This window comes from Poromitra crassiceps (assembly GCF_964638095.1).
Source record: "Poromitra crassiceps genome assembly, chromosome: 20".
NCBI lineage: Eukaryota > Metazoa > Chordata > Actinopteri > Beryciformes > Melamphaidae > Poromitra > Poromitra crassiceps.
Genome location: NC_139637.1, coordinates 8,920,161 through 8,938,016, shown reverse-complemented (window position 1 = coordinate 8,938,016; position 17,856 = coordinate 8,920,161). Strand labels below are relative to the sequence as shown.

General features: G+C 43.0%; 1 protein-coding gene across 1 annotated transcript in view; it reads left to right on the top strand.

Moving 5' to 3' along the window:
* Nucleotides 1–3,068: 3,068 nt before the first annotated feature.
* The window catches only part of LOC310794843 (NLR family CARD domain-containing protein 3-like), a gene marked incomplete at both ends in the record, with an annotated part of 28,975 nt that continues 14,187 nt past the window's right edge, over nucleotides 3,069–17,856 (top strand). Inside the window, 5 exons of the mRNA XM_083656895.1 lie at nucleotides 3,069–3,146; nucleotides 7,445–7,631; nucleotides 8,020–9,784; nucleotides 9,880–10,048; nucleotides 12,815–12,828. Coding sequence (XP_083513021.1) covers nucleotides 3,069–3,146; nucleotides 7,445–7,631; nucleotides 8,020–9,784; nucleotides 9,880–10,048; nucleotides 12,815–12,828 — 2,213 coding nt within the window. The remainder of the gene's footprint in view (nucleotides 3,147–7,444; nucleotides 7,632–8,019; nucleotides 9,785–9,879; nucleotides 10,049–12,814; nucleotides 12,829–17,856) is intronic.

The window sequence follows — 17,856 nt, the reverse complement described above, 5'->3', positions numbered from 1 at the left end:
ATTGGAAACTGTGTATTGATAACGTGTATATCGCGTGAAGCCATTGGAGCCGACCTCCCAGTGGTTAGAGGACCCGCGCATCCGAGACTCTGAAGAAGGAATGAGTGATGAGTCTCGCGCTAGCTAGCTGGCTGCTAGCTGCTCCGGTATGCTTAGCTTTTAGGTGATAGTTCAAACTCGATGTACTTCGGTGATATTTTAATTCCGTTTTACACAAGGTGCAAACTCCTGTTGACTTGTCCACTGTGCCATTTGGGAGTTTTTTAAAGTAAAACGAGCCATTTAGAAGCATATTGCTGTTTTTATCCTCCATGCCTGCACAGGCAGGAGACAGGAAACGGCTGCGACCAGCTTGACTGCAAGTACGGGTGCTACGAAGGGACAAAATAGCGGCAGGCGATTAACGCGACAGCCCTAATAACAACACTATTGCAATATTGAGGGGAAGCATCTCAGCTGGCATTACGTTAAACCAAAAAGTATTGGAGCGCAGACAGTCTCTACATCTCCGCGCAGTGCAGGAAGTCCTTGCTTGGATACATTTACGCACGGCATGGATGTCACTCTCCTCGCGCCTGCACACACTCTTCTCTCCTTGGAATGCCACGTTGAGTTTCAACTATAGCCTGCATTCCAGAAAAAACACACCTTGATTTAAAAATGAGAATTCGTTTGTCATGGTTTTATTAGGCTACATAATTCCCAACCATACAGGTCTGTGGTGTAACATTAGATTGCTTTAGGTAGGAGACCACATGCCACAGGCATGACCACACCTCCACAATACTTTTGGGCATAAACACGCCTATACGGAGATAGGCAGAAATGGGGTTGTGATCCAACTTTCTGTAAAACTTAGAGTTGTTGAGTTGCTTTTGGATTTCCCTGTCATATGAGTCGCGGTTGAGGACCACGATAGCACCCCCCTTATCTGCACTCTGAACCACCAATGTTTTATCATCCCTTATATAGCCTTAAGGTCATCCAGTTGTTCCTTAGATAGATTTATTGTTTATTTTTTATTTTTTATTGTTTATTTAGCACATATTCAAACATACAAAAATACTGATAGTTATCAACACGACAATAAATGTGCAAAGTAGAGGCAGGAGACCGGCAAGGGCCTATACGAGGCCTCTACTTGTATAACATCATAAGTAGAAATAAAATCAGTAAGTATGAAATAAAATTAAAATTTAACGAACAAAAAGAAAGAAAAGAAAGTAAAGAAGAAGAGATAAAAACATGTATGCAGATAAGAGATGTTATTGATTTAACAGGGTTTTTTTTATTCTTGATTTAAGAATAGGCAATGATTGACAGGTTCTGATTGAAGGGGGGGTGGAATTCCATAAGGATGGACCTCTATACCTAATGTTAAATTGACGTAAATTTGTGCGGGAAAATGGAAGGTGAATGTTATGTGATTGTCTGGTTGGATATGAGTGAACATTAGAGTTCAGTACAAAGAAATTATTATAAATATATAATATATAATTATAAAAGACAGTAGGTAAAAATAATTCTTGGTGCATACATTTATACATAAAAACAGTAGTCTGATATACGTTTATATCGAAGATTGACAATATGTTTAGTTGCCTGAACAGAGCAACTGATGGCTCAAAACGATTTGATGACGTAGCCAGTCTAAGAAATTTCTTTTGAATTAGCAGGATTTTCTGAAGAGAATAAGGATATGTACTGGCCCAAACAATATTGCAATATGATAAATAAGGATATATCAGACTATAATATAGTGACAGAAGACAGGAGCGATTTACCAGTGATGAAATCCTTCTGATAATGCCATAAGACTTCATAATTTTGTTACACACATAATCAATATGGTTTTTCCATGATACATTTTCATCAACTAAAACACCAAGAAATTTTGAAGAAGACACCTGTTTTATTTCAGTATTATTAATGAGAAGTTTTGAATTCTGCTTGGAATAACTTTTGTTTTTATTTCTGAAAATTATGAAATTTGACTTCTTGGCATTCAAGGAAAGCTTGTTTAACTGGAACCAACTTGAGGTGTATGTTAAAATTGTATTGGCCTCTCTGATCAAGGAATCAAAGTCCGAATGTGCGACAGCAATGTTGGTATCATCTGCAAATAAGATGGACAAAGCAGATTCTGACTTTAATGCAAAATCATTTATAAAGATTAGAAATAAGAGAGGCCCAAGGATTGAACCTTGGGGCACCCCATAATATAACTTGGTTCTATTGGAATTATGACCATTAATACAGACATATTGCTCCCTGTTTTCAAGGTAATCACCAAGCCATTTGAAGACAACATCATGAAATCCATAACGATGTAGTTTTGACAGTAGGATACTATGGTCCACTGTATCGAAAGCCTTCGATAAGTCCAAAAAAATACCAATTGCAAACATGTTATTATCCAAGGCTGCAGATATTTTATCAATAAGTTGCAAGAGAGCCATATAAGTTGAGTGGTTTTTACGAAATCCATATTGGTGTTTGTACAGAATGTTATTGTCATTGAGGTGTTTCAACACTCTTGCATAAACCAGTTTCTCCAAAACCTTGGAAAAACAGGGTAGAACAGAAATAGGACGATAATTGTTAAAGACATCAGGATCACCTTCTTTAAAGAGTGGTAAGACCTTTGCTACTTTAAGGTCACTTGGGACCACACCAGTTTTTAAAGAGACAGCAAGGACATGAGTTAATGGCTTACTAACTAAGGAAGCTACTTCTTTTATGAGCTTGGTCTTGATTTCATCATGACCCGCAGCTGAGTTGTTAAGTTTCATAATAATGTTGTACACTTCATTGTATGTAGGAGGTTCGAAGCTACATAGGGCAGGAAAGTAGCCAGTAATATTATCTATAGGGCTGGCATTTGTAAGTGCCAGATTATTCCTCACTTTGTACTCCTTTCTTTTACTAAAGATAGTAGACACATCCCTCTCAACCAGTCTACAATAAATGTCCAGAGATGGGTTTCTGTACTTGGGAGGTATAAAGTAGGATTTACCTCTAAACTTGCTAGAGGGTTTCAAAGGAGTGGGACTGCTGTTAGGAGTATCATGTGGCTCTGTGTTCATGGTGGGTTGAAGCGGGACATCCTGCTGCTGCTGCTGCTGCTGCTGCTGAGGACAGAGTTAGTAACCTCATGTGTATGAGCAGTCTCAGAGTGGCCATTACGTTACGTTAAACCAAACCTGACGAGGATGCATTTTCCACTAACATTATTAAGCTAACCAGGAGTCCCACTATAAACCAAATAGGGACTTTTGATTCAAGATTCAAGATTCAAGATTTTTATTGTCACTCCGTAGTACAAGTATCACGTGTGAAATTCTTGTGCTGTGAACTCCGTTTACAACATAGTACAAATATAACAGGGCATATGAGTGCAAAAACAACAAAGACACAACAAGCAATAAGGCAGTAGAGTGATAAGACAAGTCAGAGACAGTGGCATATTCACTGCACATAGGTGCACATGTCGGTCCCTATCGTTGCATCGGCGCTGTTTCTAGGCCGAGCGCCTGGCGCAGCGCAAATCAGTGGCCGTGGACCAGCGCACTTGATATCTTGGTCTTGGCGCTAGACGCAGCCTCAACCATTACAACCTTAAGCGTAAAATTATGCACCGTCAGTTCATTGGATAAGTGCAATAAACGAATCGCATGCTTGCCTTTTAAGCTCCATTCCAGTGGTCCAGCAAAACCAGACGAAACCCAAGCCTCTGATCCCCCCCCCCCCCACCTCCCTTCATCCCGTCTGTCTCCATATATCAGCTATTATTCCATATTATGATGCTTCTCAAACCAATATAACTGCAGTTGAAATACTGCAAGCATGTAAAAATGCTACACTATAGCAAGATCAAAGTGAAAATAATGTTCTAAACGCATCAGCTAGAAAAATATAGCCTATTAGATTGGTGAAAGTTTGTCCAGAAAGATATAATTTTCTCTCGCCTGCTGCAGGAAGGATGATGCACATAAATATAGCCTACATTATGTAAAGTCATTGCATAAATGTGTTTTTATTGTAAAACTAAATGTGGAGTAGGGCCAAGTTATTGGAGCGGACATCACAGTATAGCAGATGACAGTAGAAGCTTCCGAAGCGCGTTCCGCTGTCACTTATCTAAATCACGTTAAATCGACAAGGGATATTTATAGCCCCAGTAGGACATATATGTTTCAAATAGGGTGGTGTTTTCATTTCGATGTTTTATTTGGTCCAATATTGAAATGTTCTACAATTGGAGGTTGTCTTACCATTACACATTATTTAGATCCTCCCTTAATATAGGTTTTCGGCTCATTTGGTTGCTATTTAGTAGCGAAATGGAGAAACACAATGCATGTTGGGACATTCACATTGCAGTGAAGTTACAGCTTATTTTTTCTATGGGACTCTGAGCGAGGGAGTCAGAGACAGTCGGTATTGTGCCTGTCAGACTGTGAGGAGAGAGGGAGAGAGTGACACAGAGAAGGGTGACAGAGGAGAGAGCCAGAGGGGAGGGAGAGAGCCAGAGGGGAGCGCTCCGCGCAACTGGCCCACTGAATAGGCCTGCTTTTCAAAGGCGCAAGGCGCTAAATTAACGCCAGGGCGGAAGATAGCAGTACGCCGGTATTTAGCGCCGACACGCCCACTTTGGCCCATTCTGGGACTGCGCCACGCCCATTCGGCCTAAAGCGCATTTGGCAGCGTAAAGCCATATTGATATCATCCCAAAACAGGCGCAAGGCACGTTTCTTTGCATTTAAGGCCCGTTTTAGCGCCGAAGGCTTGTGGGAGAATAGGGCCCGTCATGTGCATACTTGGACGTACTTAAACATTTTGAATTTGATGTATTTGACGTACAGGTGCAAATAGCATATACCTAATTAAACATTAGACATACGTAATGGTAGCAGCTACAGTACGGTACAGTACAGCTACTACACTATTTGTGTATGTTAAGGAGTCTCGTGGCCTGCGGGAAGAAACTGTCCCTCAAGCGATTTGTGCGTGCTTTTGGGACCCTGTATCTCCTCCCTGAGGGTAACAGGGAGAACAGGCTGTTGTGGGGGTGGTTTGTGTCTTTGATGATCTTCAGGGACCTCCTGAGGCACCGCTGATTATACAGTTCCTGCAGTTCTGGCAGCTCACATCCTGTTACGTGCTGGGGCGCGCGTCTCACTCTCCGTAGCGCGCTGCGGTCCATCGTGGTACAGTTCCCGTACCAGGTGGTGAAGCAGCCAGTCAGCAGGCTTTCAATGGTGCCTCTGTAGAAGTCCCTAAGGATTTCTGGCCTTAGCCCAAATTTCTTTAGGCGCCTGAGTCCGTGTAGTCGCTGTTGGGCCTTTTTGACAACAGTGGCGGTGTGGCCGGCCCAAGTCAGGTCCTGGTGGATGTTGACTCCCAGGTACTTGAAGCTGTCCACCCTTTCCACCACTGTGCCGTTGATGGTGATTGGGGGGTGTGCGCCCTCCCCCTCCTGTAGTCTACAATGATCTCCTTGGTCTTGGAGACGTTCAGAGAGAGGTGGTTGTCCTGGCACCACTGTTCTAGGGCCTTCACCTCCTCTCTGTAGGCTGTCTCGTCGCCCCTGGAGATCAGCCCCACGACTGCTGTGTCGTCTGCAAACTTCACGATGGTGTTGAGCTATGCAGAACTGGACAGAGCCATCATCTGTTTGGAGACCAATAATAAGAAAAACAAACACACACATTACATTAAAAAAATCTGTCAACATCACATAGTGTCTTTTCTTTCATCTTTCATCTTTCCATGTCTTCCCCATTCACTTCAATAGAACTGGCCCCAATGCAAAATTCAAACAGATCAGTAACATGACAATAAAAGTCTAAATTACTAGGCTGCCTTTTGTCATTGTGTTTTATCTGCAGACTAAGCGGTTCAGTTCAATAAAAGCCTTTATTTTTTGTATTGTTTAATTGAGTGATACTTTACTAAAACAATCATATATATTATATCAGAAGTGCTCTTTGTTTTGTGTTCACAGTAGTGATGTCAGTTAGATTTGGTTAGGTCAGAGCTATGGAATAGTCTTTTAAATCATCCATCTTTGCTCAACACATCTGTCTTTTGTCACCCCAGGTGTGCATAAAATACAGGTTAAGAACTTATTTCTTTAAATACAAAGATGTGAAATAATTATCGGTTATTGTATCCGTTATCGGCCAGGAGAAGCAGATATTTATCGGTTATCGTATCGGCTGAAAAAAATCCATATCGTGCATCCCATATCTGTGTGTGTGTGTTTGTCTGTGTGTATTTGTGTGTGTGTGTGTGTGTGTGTGTGTGTGTGTGTGTGTGTGTGTGTGTGTGCGCGTGTGTGTGTGTGTGTGTGTGTGTGTGCGTGTGTGTGTGACATTATATGACCTAATACTTCATGTGTTCTCCAGAGTCCACCAGGAGAGGTCAGAGGTTCCCAGTGGTCAGTCTGTCCAGGAGCTTCAAACAGACCTAGACTCCATATTTATGGTGTGTAACACATTTTACTGCAGCTACTGAATTACAAAACAACTACTCTGGTCTTATAACAGTCTGTTGTTGTTGTTGTTGTTTCTCCTCTAGTCTCTCCCAAGACTCAAATATTACGTTGAATCGCTGCGCTCCGCATACTACACAAATGAGTCTGTGCCACTTCACAGCCACTGCTGGGGTTTGAGGGCGGGTCTAGGCGGGTTGAAATTGAATGAGTGACAGGTCATAGGACCAATGAGAGAGCGGTTTGAAAAATGGGCTGCGCCTCCCGTGCAGAGCCATGTAGATAGAAGAGTCCCCGTTTTTTACTCTCAAGAGTTCCAGGAATTAAGGTCCTGGATTAAGCAGCACTGCCGAGTTGCAGCAAAATAGACAGTTTGTGTTGTACTCTGAAAGGGTTTTTCCCCCCTTGAATCAAATTGTACATTATCAGCTTTATTTTAACATGCAAAAGTAGCGCGAGACCCATTCCTGGCTGTTCATCGGCTAATGAGTCTCACATTTTGGTCCTCCGCTGACGCCACTCTACTCCCGTGTCGTCTGATCGCAGATTGCAAAGTCGTTACTCAGTGGTAGGGACTGAATCCACCACTGGCCAATCACTGGCCAAGTGAACGGTTCACTTCCGTCCCCAGCTGGCTGAGGGGAGTGTCCCAGACCCAGAGAGAGATCTGCAGCATGCAGTAACGTAGTGTATCAGCGTAACAACTCTCATGGGTCTGGCGTTGAGACTATTTCTCCCCAAACCCTGTTCCATCAGGAGGTCTTTTGCCTACTTCCTGGTCATTATTGTAGATAAGAATTTGTTCTTAACTAACTTCTTGCCTGGTAAAATAAAGATTGTTGGTTGATGAGGTCTTCAAGCTGCACTCTTTAGACAAGTGTATCTGATGTTATTACAGTATTATTATTATTTTTCAGAATGTTTAATTCAAATGTTATTCTGTTGCAGCTGCTTGAGGAGAACATTGTCACTTTTGTGAAGAAAGAGCTGAAGAGAGTCCAGCTGGTTCTGAGTCCAGATTACCCAGAATGCTTAGAGTGTCCGAGGGAGGAGGAGGAGGAGGCTTTTCTAAACATCACACTGCTCTTCCTGAGGAGAATGAAGCAGGAGGAGCTGGCTGACTCTCTGCAGAGCAGTAAGAGGCTTTAACAGCTTTAACATGATGGAGGGAGGAAGTGGTGGGAAAATGGGAGATATATGATTAGTTAAATATAGACGTTTCTCAAGAAAGATTGATTCAATTCCAGATTGCAAAATAATATTCACAATCCTCATGAATCATCAGCTAAAATCATTGATTTATTCATGTGGGTGTATAATGCTGAACACAGTATTATTTAAGAACAAATGCCACCACAGATGCATTTCACATTGGGTAGCACACACAGTCAGGACCTGTTTGTCCACCAGTGATGAGCAGAATAGATGCCATGTGGTTAGGAAAAGTATGCATTCACATATTAATATTTACACTTCTCATATTTACAGCAACATCCACTGATTGATGTAATTTGTCCTTTCAGAAACTCTTGCTGGAGTGTGCCAACGTAATCACAAATCCAGTCTGAAGGATAAGTTCCAGTGTCTGTTTGAGGGGATTGCTAAAGCAGGAAACCCAACACTTCTGAATCAGACCTACACAGAGCATTACCTCACAGAGGGAGGGAGTGGAGAGGTCAATGATGAACATGAGGTGAGACAGATTGAAGCAGCATCCAGGAAACCAGTGAGACCGGAAACAATAATCAAAAGTGAAGACATCTTTAAACCCTTACCTGGAAGAGATGAACCAACCAGAACATTGATGACAAAGGGAGTGGCTGGCATTGGGAAAACAGTCTTAACACAGAAGTTCACTCTGGACTGGGCTGAAGACAAAGCCAACCAGGATATACAGTTCACATTTCCATTCACTTTCCGAGAGCTGAATCTGCTGAAAGGGAAAAAGTACAGCTTGGTGGAACTTCTTCATCACTTCTTTCCTGAGACCAAAGGAATCTTCAGATTTGACAAGTTCCAAGTTGTGTTCATCTTTGACGGTGTGGATGAGTGTCGACTTCCTCTGGACTTCCAGAACAACAGGATTGTGACTGATGTTACAGAGTCAACCTCGGTGGACGTGCTGCTGACAAACCTTATCAAGGGGAAACTGCTTCCCGCTGCTCACCTCTGGATGACCACACGACCTGCAGCAGCCAAGCAGATCCCTCCTGAGTGCATTGACATGGTAACAGAGGTGAGAGGCTTCACTGACTCACAGAAGGATGAGTACTTCAGGAAGAGATTCATAGATAAGGAGCAGGCCAGCAGAATCATTTCCCACATCAAGACTTCACGAACCCTCCACATCATGTGCCACATACCAGTGTTTTGTTGGATCACTGCTACAGTTCTGGAGCTTGTGTTGAAAACCAGAGAGAGAAGAGACATGCCCAAGACCCTGACTGAGATGTACATCCACTTCCTGTTGGTTCAGTCCAAACAGGCGGATGTCAAGTATAATGGGAGTGCTGAAACAGATCCAATCTGGAATACAGAGAACAGGAAGATGATTCTCTCTCTGGGAAAACTGGCTTTTAAGGAGCTAGAGAGAGGCAACCTAATCTTCTATGAAGCTGACCTGAGAAAGTGTGGCATTGATATCAGAGCAGCCTCAGTGTACTCAGGAGTGTTCACACAGATCTTTAAAGAGGAGCGTGGGCTGAACGAGGACACTGTGTTCTGCTTTGTCCATCTGAGCATTCAGGAGTTTCTGGCTGCAGTTTATCTACTGTCAGAAAGTCAATCAACATCCTGGTGGTCAACACTATCAAGAGACAAATCTAAACTAACACGCCTCTACCAGAGTGCTGTGGACAAGGCCTTACAGAGTCCAAATGGACACCTGGACTTGTTCCTCCGCTTCCTCCTGGGTCTTTCACTAGAGACCAATCAGACTCTCCTAAGAGGCCTGCTGACACAGACAGGAAGTAGTTTGGAGGGCAATCAGAAAACAGTCCAGTACATCCAGGAGAAGATCAAGGTGAATCCCTCTTCAGAGAAAAACATCAATCTGTTCCACTGTCTGAATGAGCTGAATGACTGTTCTCTAGTGAAGGAGATCCAACAGCACCTGAGTTCAGGAAGTCTCTCCACAGCCAGACTCTCCCCTGCTCAGTGGTCAGCTCTGGTCTTCATCTTACTGTCATCAGAAAAAGAGCTCGATGTGTTTGACCTGAAGAAATACTCTGCTTCAGATGAGGCTCTCCTGGGGCTGCTGCCGCTGGTCAAAGCCTCCAATAAATCTTTGTAGGTGCACGCATAACTTGATGTCTTCAATATGAAATGCAATATACAGAAAAAACTATTTTCAAATTTCTTGTTCATGGCTAATTCTTCCCCAGGTTGAGTGGCTGTAAGCTGTCAAAGAGAAGCTGTGAAGCTCTGGCCTCAGTTCTCAGCTCCCAGTCCTCTAGTCTGCGAGAGCTGGACCTGAGTAACAACGACTTGCAAGATCCAGGTGTGAAGCTGCTCTCTGCTGGACTGGAGAGTCCACACTGTAGACTGGAGAGTCTCAGGTCAGTATCCCTTAAGCCCATGGTACACCAATCAAACCTTCTCCGACAAATGTTTGTTTGGTGCCCCGTTGCTGGCTGTCATTGTTTGGAATTGTTTGGAGATGTTTGGTCAGATTCAACATGTTCAATCCTTTATAGAGGTCTTCACAGGTCTACTCGGGTATTACAAATAATGATAGAATAGATAGTGATAGAATCGGACCCGACCCGGACCCTAATTGATCATAATAAATATGGACCCGGACCCGTACGGGTCTCGGGTCGGGTCCCAGGTCCTAGGATCCGAGTACCCCGTAAAGACCTCTATAAAGGTTTGACCATGTTGATCAGCGCTGATCACGAGAGAAATGTATGAAAACACACAGCACGCGTTGTCACAAACTGCATGTAAATCCATAGCGAGAAGACCTAGCAAGAGGGTTCCCTCTGCAATGCAAATTACCTCATTTGCCTGAGGCGCATTTGTGCGCATGCACACACATACTTCGCACATACTTACTAATTTACTTTGAAAATGACCGTTTCCCGTAACTTGTGAGTGATTTATATTCAGTGTTGGGCAAGTTACTCTGGAAAAGTAATTAGTTACTGATTACTGATTACTCCTTAAAAAAGTAATAAAAGTTACTTTACTTATTACTTTTTCAAAAGGTAATTAGTTACATTACTAGTTACTCTCTTCTCTTTTTTTTTTTACCCCAAACACCTTACACTTAAGTGTACACTTGCCCAAAGTGGATCTGTTAATCCAGTGAACTGTTACACCCATAGCTCCTGTTGTTAACTCATTGAGTGCCAGCCACTTTTGGAGAACGGACGCTCCCAGTGCCAGAGTTTCAGAGCGTTTTCAGTGATTTCTCAAGGCCCACATAATATTGTGTGATATTACTATGTAAACACCGAACACGCACAAAGAACGATGAGACTCTATTGTATCAGCAGCAAAAAAAAGTTTATTGATATCATTTTCCGTTCTTTAGTTATCAGCCGGAGAAGATAGGTCAAAAACAGAAAAAATTGGCGTTTCCATCTAGAAGCTGAGATATTGAGCCTTTTGTGAAATATAGCATTTCAAGCAAATCACTGACTCTGAAGCTAATATTTGCTGACCTGAAACATCTGAACAGTAATTTCCTTCAATATAACAGCACCCCCACCCCTCTCTACTGCAAACTCCTCCTCCGTGGGTGTGGCTCTGGTGGCTCTGCTCGTTCTGAGTGCTGCGTGTGTCAGGCGAGTCTCTGCTGCCTGGATGGCGGCCGCTCATCGGGGGAGTCTGGATCGGGCTCGCTCGTTTCTGGGGTTTCGGTTGTGAGCTGGGATGAAGCTGCGTCCGATTCTGGGCTTTCTGTGCTTTCTGCTGCGCGTTTCAAAGTGTGCTGCACCCAGAGTCTATTTTCGGAGCCCCCCACCGTTGTGCGCCGGCTCCCAGCGCGACAGCGAAAAGCCAAACGATTCTCATGAGAATGATTTCATCACGGCTTTTTCTGCTGTTTTTTCCTCGCCTTTCTCTAATCTGGAGAGCACTGTCGCCACCTAATGGGTCCGTAAAATAGCTTTTACACATTCAACATGCACCATACTTTCACAGGAGATGGATCTGGCTTTGATCCACGTCCCACCGTCAAAAAACGCAATTGACGAACATACTCGTCCTTGGCACTCAATGAGTTAACTGTCCAGATGTCAGCTGTAGTGGAAACAAAGTCTACCTCACCCAGCATCGCCTTCAACTTAGCCTCCATCCCCACATATTCTCTCTCGAAGTAGCCAGCAAACGTCTTCCTCTGTGCCAGCTTGACATTGTTCTTCGTGGGTATTTTCTCTATGAGTGCGGGCGAGTCAACAGTGGAAATAGGTAGCATCTCCTCCATGATATACCCAGCATGAGTTGGTGAGCTGAGATGTCTTATGTTGTTTTGGTTTAGTCCCCATCCCCCCAATCCCCCTCCCTATGTCCCCCTCACTATTGTTTTTGTCTGTGAGTTGTTACTTTCTTTTCATTTGAGGGGAAAAGGCTTTCGCACACCTACGCGACAGGTGCGTCGGAGAAGGGCAAAACCCGACACAGTGAGAAAAAAGGAACTCCCGCACACTGTCTCCAAATGCAAATAAAAGTTTAATAAAGTCAATAGAAGAATAACGTTTCGGTCATCACGACCTTCATCAGATTCATTTGATTCAAATGAATCTGATGAAGGTCGTGATGACCGAAACGTTATTCTTCTATTGACTTTATTAAACTTTTATTTGCATTTGGAGACAGTGTGCGGGAGTTCCTTTTTTCTCACTTTCTTTTCATTTAAAATCCAATAAATATATTGTAAAAAAAAAAGAGATATACCCAGCAATGAGCTTCTAAAGTCCTTCTCCACTTACGGCTGGTTTTCCTCCGCTGAAATCCAGTTTTTGTGGTTTTTCTGGAGGAGTATCACTGCCACTGGCAGTAGAGGCTGCCAGTGGATTTTTCGGGGATTTTTTCAACCAGTTTCACACTGCTGTGCTGCCCTTTAAGATGCTTCATCAAGTTAGACCTAGTATTTTTCGCAGTTGAAAACGTTTTGCTGCTCGCACATAGTTTACAACGGACAGTAATGTTCTTTGCATCTTTGACCAAGACAAACTCAAAATAATGTCATGAATACCTCCAACTTCTGAACGAGTATTTCTCTTCTCCTTCAGCCAGTTTGTTTTGAAGTAGCCGGCGTCCCGTGTTGTGCACAACCACGCTCTGACGTATGTGTGCGCGTCTGCGTGACAGGTCTACCTGAGATCGTGAGGATTACTTTTTCTTTTCTTCTCTTTTTACATAGAAAACACTGCACTCTGGCCCGGCAATGATCTAACGCAGTAACGCAGCCTTTCTTGGATTAGTAACTGTAATATAATTACTGTTTTGGAAATTGTAACGCCTTATATTACTTCGTTACTGAAAAAGTAAGTAATTACAGTAACACGCCCAACACTGTTTATATTTCATCGCGTGGTGAGTACACAAGTCACAACATGTACATGTGAGTGTTTCTGGCACTGTTAGAATTTGTATTTTGGGTGACTGAACGGCGATACCATAAGCCGCTTTCAGACATGCCTTGGAATTCGGGAGTTATCTAGAGGGCATCCGGATGGCGGTGTATGTATGTATGAACTATGCAAGCTCCCGTGACCCTCCTACTAGCATACACATTTAATGAGCATTTTTGGACACGAGGGTCGTCCTGCTTCCCAGTATTGGACATTGCTAGGTAGGGTATCTGGATCTGGTTGCGTTCATGCCTTTGATTTAATGTTTACACAGCGTTTGTGATGATTCACGTGCAGAACCGCAAATTCCAAGTAGCGTCAAGTCAGGCAGTATAAACGGAAACTTCAGGGTATAACCTTCGCAATAATGGCAATTAAATTAAGTAAATGCACGTGTAATGTTTTTTTGTGTGTGTTATCCGAAAGATACAGAACAGAGATAAACTGGAAGAATATCTGCTCCCTTCGAAAAGTCAATTTTAACCCGTAGTGAGTCGAACGTTCTGATTCCTTGTTACTAAGCAATACAACATTGATTTCATTTTGAAGGTAAAAACGTCTAGCTTCCTGTATTCTGTATAATTCTAGTAGGGTTGACGCATTTTAGGACTGAACATAGCAAAGACCTGTTTTATTTTTAGCGCTTGAGACTCGGGGAAATCGATGCATCTGGGCGTGGGTTGTAGGGTTGTTTAATTAATTACTAACGTTATGCGCAAACGATTATATGCCGTGAACGTTAGCAGTTATCGCCCATTATCTATTTTTAGCAACTTGTTTTCAGACTCTGCATGTCATGATAGTTTGTTGAATGTCAATGCGATTCACTTAAAGCAGCTACGAGCAAGATTTTCGATTGTTATTAAACAGTCTGAATGTAATATTGATGCATCACATCTTACCTATAATAGTAGCTGAGACCAAAGCCGTGTGAATTGGAGATTGCTCTCTTGATGATTATAGAGGCTGTGTCTGTCTTCTGGCGGGCTGGATAGACCAGGAAGTGAAATGAAACGTTTTACGGCAGCTGCCTGCCTTCAACCGTTTCGCTCTGCCCGAGCAACATACCATAAACAAGGAGAACGCCATGCTCGCTACATCCAGGGGCTTGCTACTCTCGCGAACATTTTTCGTTATATTCTAACAGTTTGTTTGGAAGTAATTTTGTTATTTTGTGGTTATGGCCGAAGTGGCTGCCGCAAACCATTTCATTTCACTTCCTGATCTGCCCCGGCCACAGACAGACTAATCACCAAGACAACACTGGCCGATTCACTCGGTGTTCAAGCGAGACTACTCTGCGTTGGTCTCGTCTACTATTAGAGGTAAGATGTGAGGCATCGATATTAAAATTAGACTGTTTAATAACAATCGAAAACCTTGCTCGTAGCTGCTTTAAGGCTATGCTCAGACAGTGAAGTACAGCTGTGTGGTCAGTTTTCACAACTCCCCATTGTGTGGTCATGTCCAAATTCCCCCCACCCCCGCCCCCTCTCTACTTTACACCCTACTTTACATGCTCCACATGTATGAAAGCAACATGCCTCATGTCTGAAAGGGTACACTTCACATATCCCCCGGGTCAGGCTCAGGGCAAGGGAATTGGAGGAATAACACTCCAACCTGACAGGAGGAACTAAATACAGTACTAGCAACAATTGTGCAGCCTACACATTTGAGGCCATAGAGACCTCCCAGGAAGCTACAGGATGAGGAACCAAATAAATTAAATATAAATAATAAAATAAAATAAACTGAGCAAAATATCAATCAAAAAACAATGTCTGACTCAGAGAAATGGAGAGAAATCAATATCATCATTCAAACCAGGGAAGGTGGTTGATTTTAGGGTTACAATCCAAAAAGTTTCTCTTTGGAGGAGATGTTTGAGTCTATCCCCTCCTCTGGCAGATTTGGGGATGACTTCTATTGCCATGAAATGCCATGCATTTCAGTGTTGGGCCTCTACCCTGATGAAGGCTCTCTGTAGCTGAAACGCGTTGGTCTTTTTAATTGTGTAAGATTTAGCCATGCCACAATAAAGGCTTTTTAACTTTTCTACCTGAAACAGAGTAGCCTTGGATTTTTCAAGTTTTTCCTGTACTCTACTCCATTTTTTGACTTTTACAAGGATCCAACTTGAACTTTTTCTCATGCTTCTCTCCACCCTCACCAAAGAGCACCTGTTTCTGTGATTTTACTAAGGACCCACGCAGCGCTTCCTCATCCCTTCTGTTAAATAAAGTTTGACTGAGCTCCAGCTAAATTGTCAAGTATTGCAGCCTGCTTGCCACCCAGGCACTTACTATATGTAGCCTACTTAATTTATATGATCTAAATGTAACCAAACAGGTTGGCTTTGTGCACACAGGATAAGTAGGTTAATTTTCTTTTGGAGAGAGATCCTTTATTGATTTGTTTGGGAAGAGGGTTTACTCTGAACACATTTGAGAACTGAACTGAATTGAAGAAACTGAATTTCTACCTTTTGCTGTACAGTACCTTCAATACACTGGATATTGGGTTTGCATTCTCACTCTGATTATGTAAGGGTTAATGCACGACGAGGTGTCCATTATCAGAAATGATTGGACGACGTGGAGGCGTAAACCGTCCGAGGCGAAGCCGCGAAGTCCAATAATTTCTGATAATGGACACCTCGAAGTGCATTAACCCGCTTATATCATGGTCACTTGCCAAAGAAACAAAACAAGACCATTCATTTATATTTCCATGCATTTTGCAATCAAAATCTAGTTTTCATAACCTTGAATATGAGTTGAGAACCGGCGAGACAAAATAGTCCCCTCGGCTGCTCAAGGTTAGGCTATCATTGGATAAAATGGCTGCTTAGTGCCTGCACCTGGCACAATTCTAGAGTCAAGCTAACTAATAATTTAGCCAATTGTATGTAACATACGAAATAAAAGCAAATGGCAATGTCTAAGAATGCAACGCCATGTAACTGGCTCGTTAATTCTCGCATTCCAGGGAATTACGTTAACGTCTGCGGGTCTTATAGACGTAAATGGCTCGCGCTGCACTCGGAGGAGACTGAAAACCATCAGCTTTCTATGTTGGAGTCCAGGTATGTTTTGTGCAAGGACGTCTCTCAGTGTGTTGCTGTTAACTGCCCATTTCATTGTTTTCTTTTTGTTGATCTCGTCTTTTTCTTCTTCGACTTGATTTGTATCAGTGATAGAGGCAGCGGGCGCTCTCCCAGAGCGCCTGGCTGCTGCTTGCTGCAAGTTGTAAACAGAGGGTTTGACAGTTGACAGCTGAGAGCCCGGCTTCTGTCAGCTGACCAGAACAAAAATCAGATTTCTAAATAGCTGTTATTTTTAATAAACTGAGCACTCAGGGGTAATCTAAATAGTTACTTTGACCGACTATTTTTTTTCCGAAACTTATAAAAGTGCCATATTAAGCGTTAACGGTGGTATAGAGCTCAAACGGCTCTGTCGTGGTCGTAATACTGGCGCATTGATATGAACAGTGAACAGACCATTTAGCTAGGTGTACATTATCACTGTACATTATCACAAATTAATGGACACCTTGCAGCCAATCAGAATGGAGTATTCACCCAGACCATGGTATAATTAAGCAATATAGCATGAGAGCAAGTGTGTTGTGGCGAATATATCCCGCTGATAAGCTGTTATCCCACGAGGATATGCCACAACACCACGCAGCTCGAGTGCTATATTGCTTTTATAAAACGGTTTCCAAGTATAATAATATAATAATAATAATACTATAAGTCCGACTGGCATGGTATTCTGATAGAGTCAGTTGAAACACTACTGTAAGGCGGGACCGCAAGAACGTGCGGGTGATTTGATTGGATCGTTCTGGAGACTGAAGTTGACATTGGCCAATCCTGGCGCTTGCTGAGAAGCTGAGAGCTTTCTGGAAAGCCGACAGGCAGCTCGAGCGCAGCGCTGCATTCTCAGCGCTTGCTGAGAAGCTGAGAGCTTTCTGCAAAGCCCGACACCAACTAACGTTACGGGGTTAAATGCGGGGTTAACAGCCTTTTTTTTGCAAAGAAGACATTAGCCCGCATTTATTCTTGTACAAAACATAATTTTCTGCGAAGTATTAGTAAAGTTATAAGCGAAGATCGATTCACAAGGATCTGACAGCTGTCTCCGCCATTTGTTTTTTTTGAGGTAACCAAAAGCTTTTAGTAAGAGAGTTAGAGGAGTAAGAGGAGTGGGTTATTGGATTTATACAATGGCTGTGAACCAATCAGATTGCTTGATTTGAGAGAGCCGTTTTATAATGCTTGTTAACATTCTGCCCCTGGGCAAAGCAAGGTGAGTATCCATTTACATTACATTACATTACGTCATTTGGCAGACGCTTTTATCCAAAGCGACTTACAATAACACATTTTTGTCAGCAATAGAGCAATCAACTATGCAACACAGTCTATGACAACTACAACTTCTGAAGGAATAGTGGTAAAGTTAAGTTAGTAAGTAGTTAGTAAGGTTTTTTTTTTTTTGGGGGGGGGGGGGAGAGAGAGAAAGAAGTTAGTTTCAAGAAGGGCCCAGATGGAGCCTGAAAAGGTGTGTCTTTAGTCTTTTCCGAAAGATCGGGAGTGATTTGGCCATCCTGACCGAAGTTGGAAGCTCGTTCCACCATTGAGGTGCCAGGGACGAGAAGAGTCGCGAACGGGATGAGCGACTTTTGAGCCCCCGTAGTGAAGGAGGGGCGAGGCGTCCTGCGCTGGTGGAGGAGCGGAGGGAACAGTGAGAGATTTGGAGCCTGACC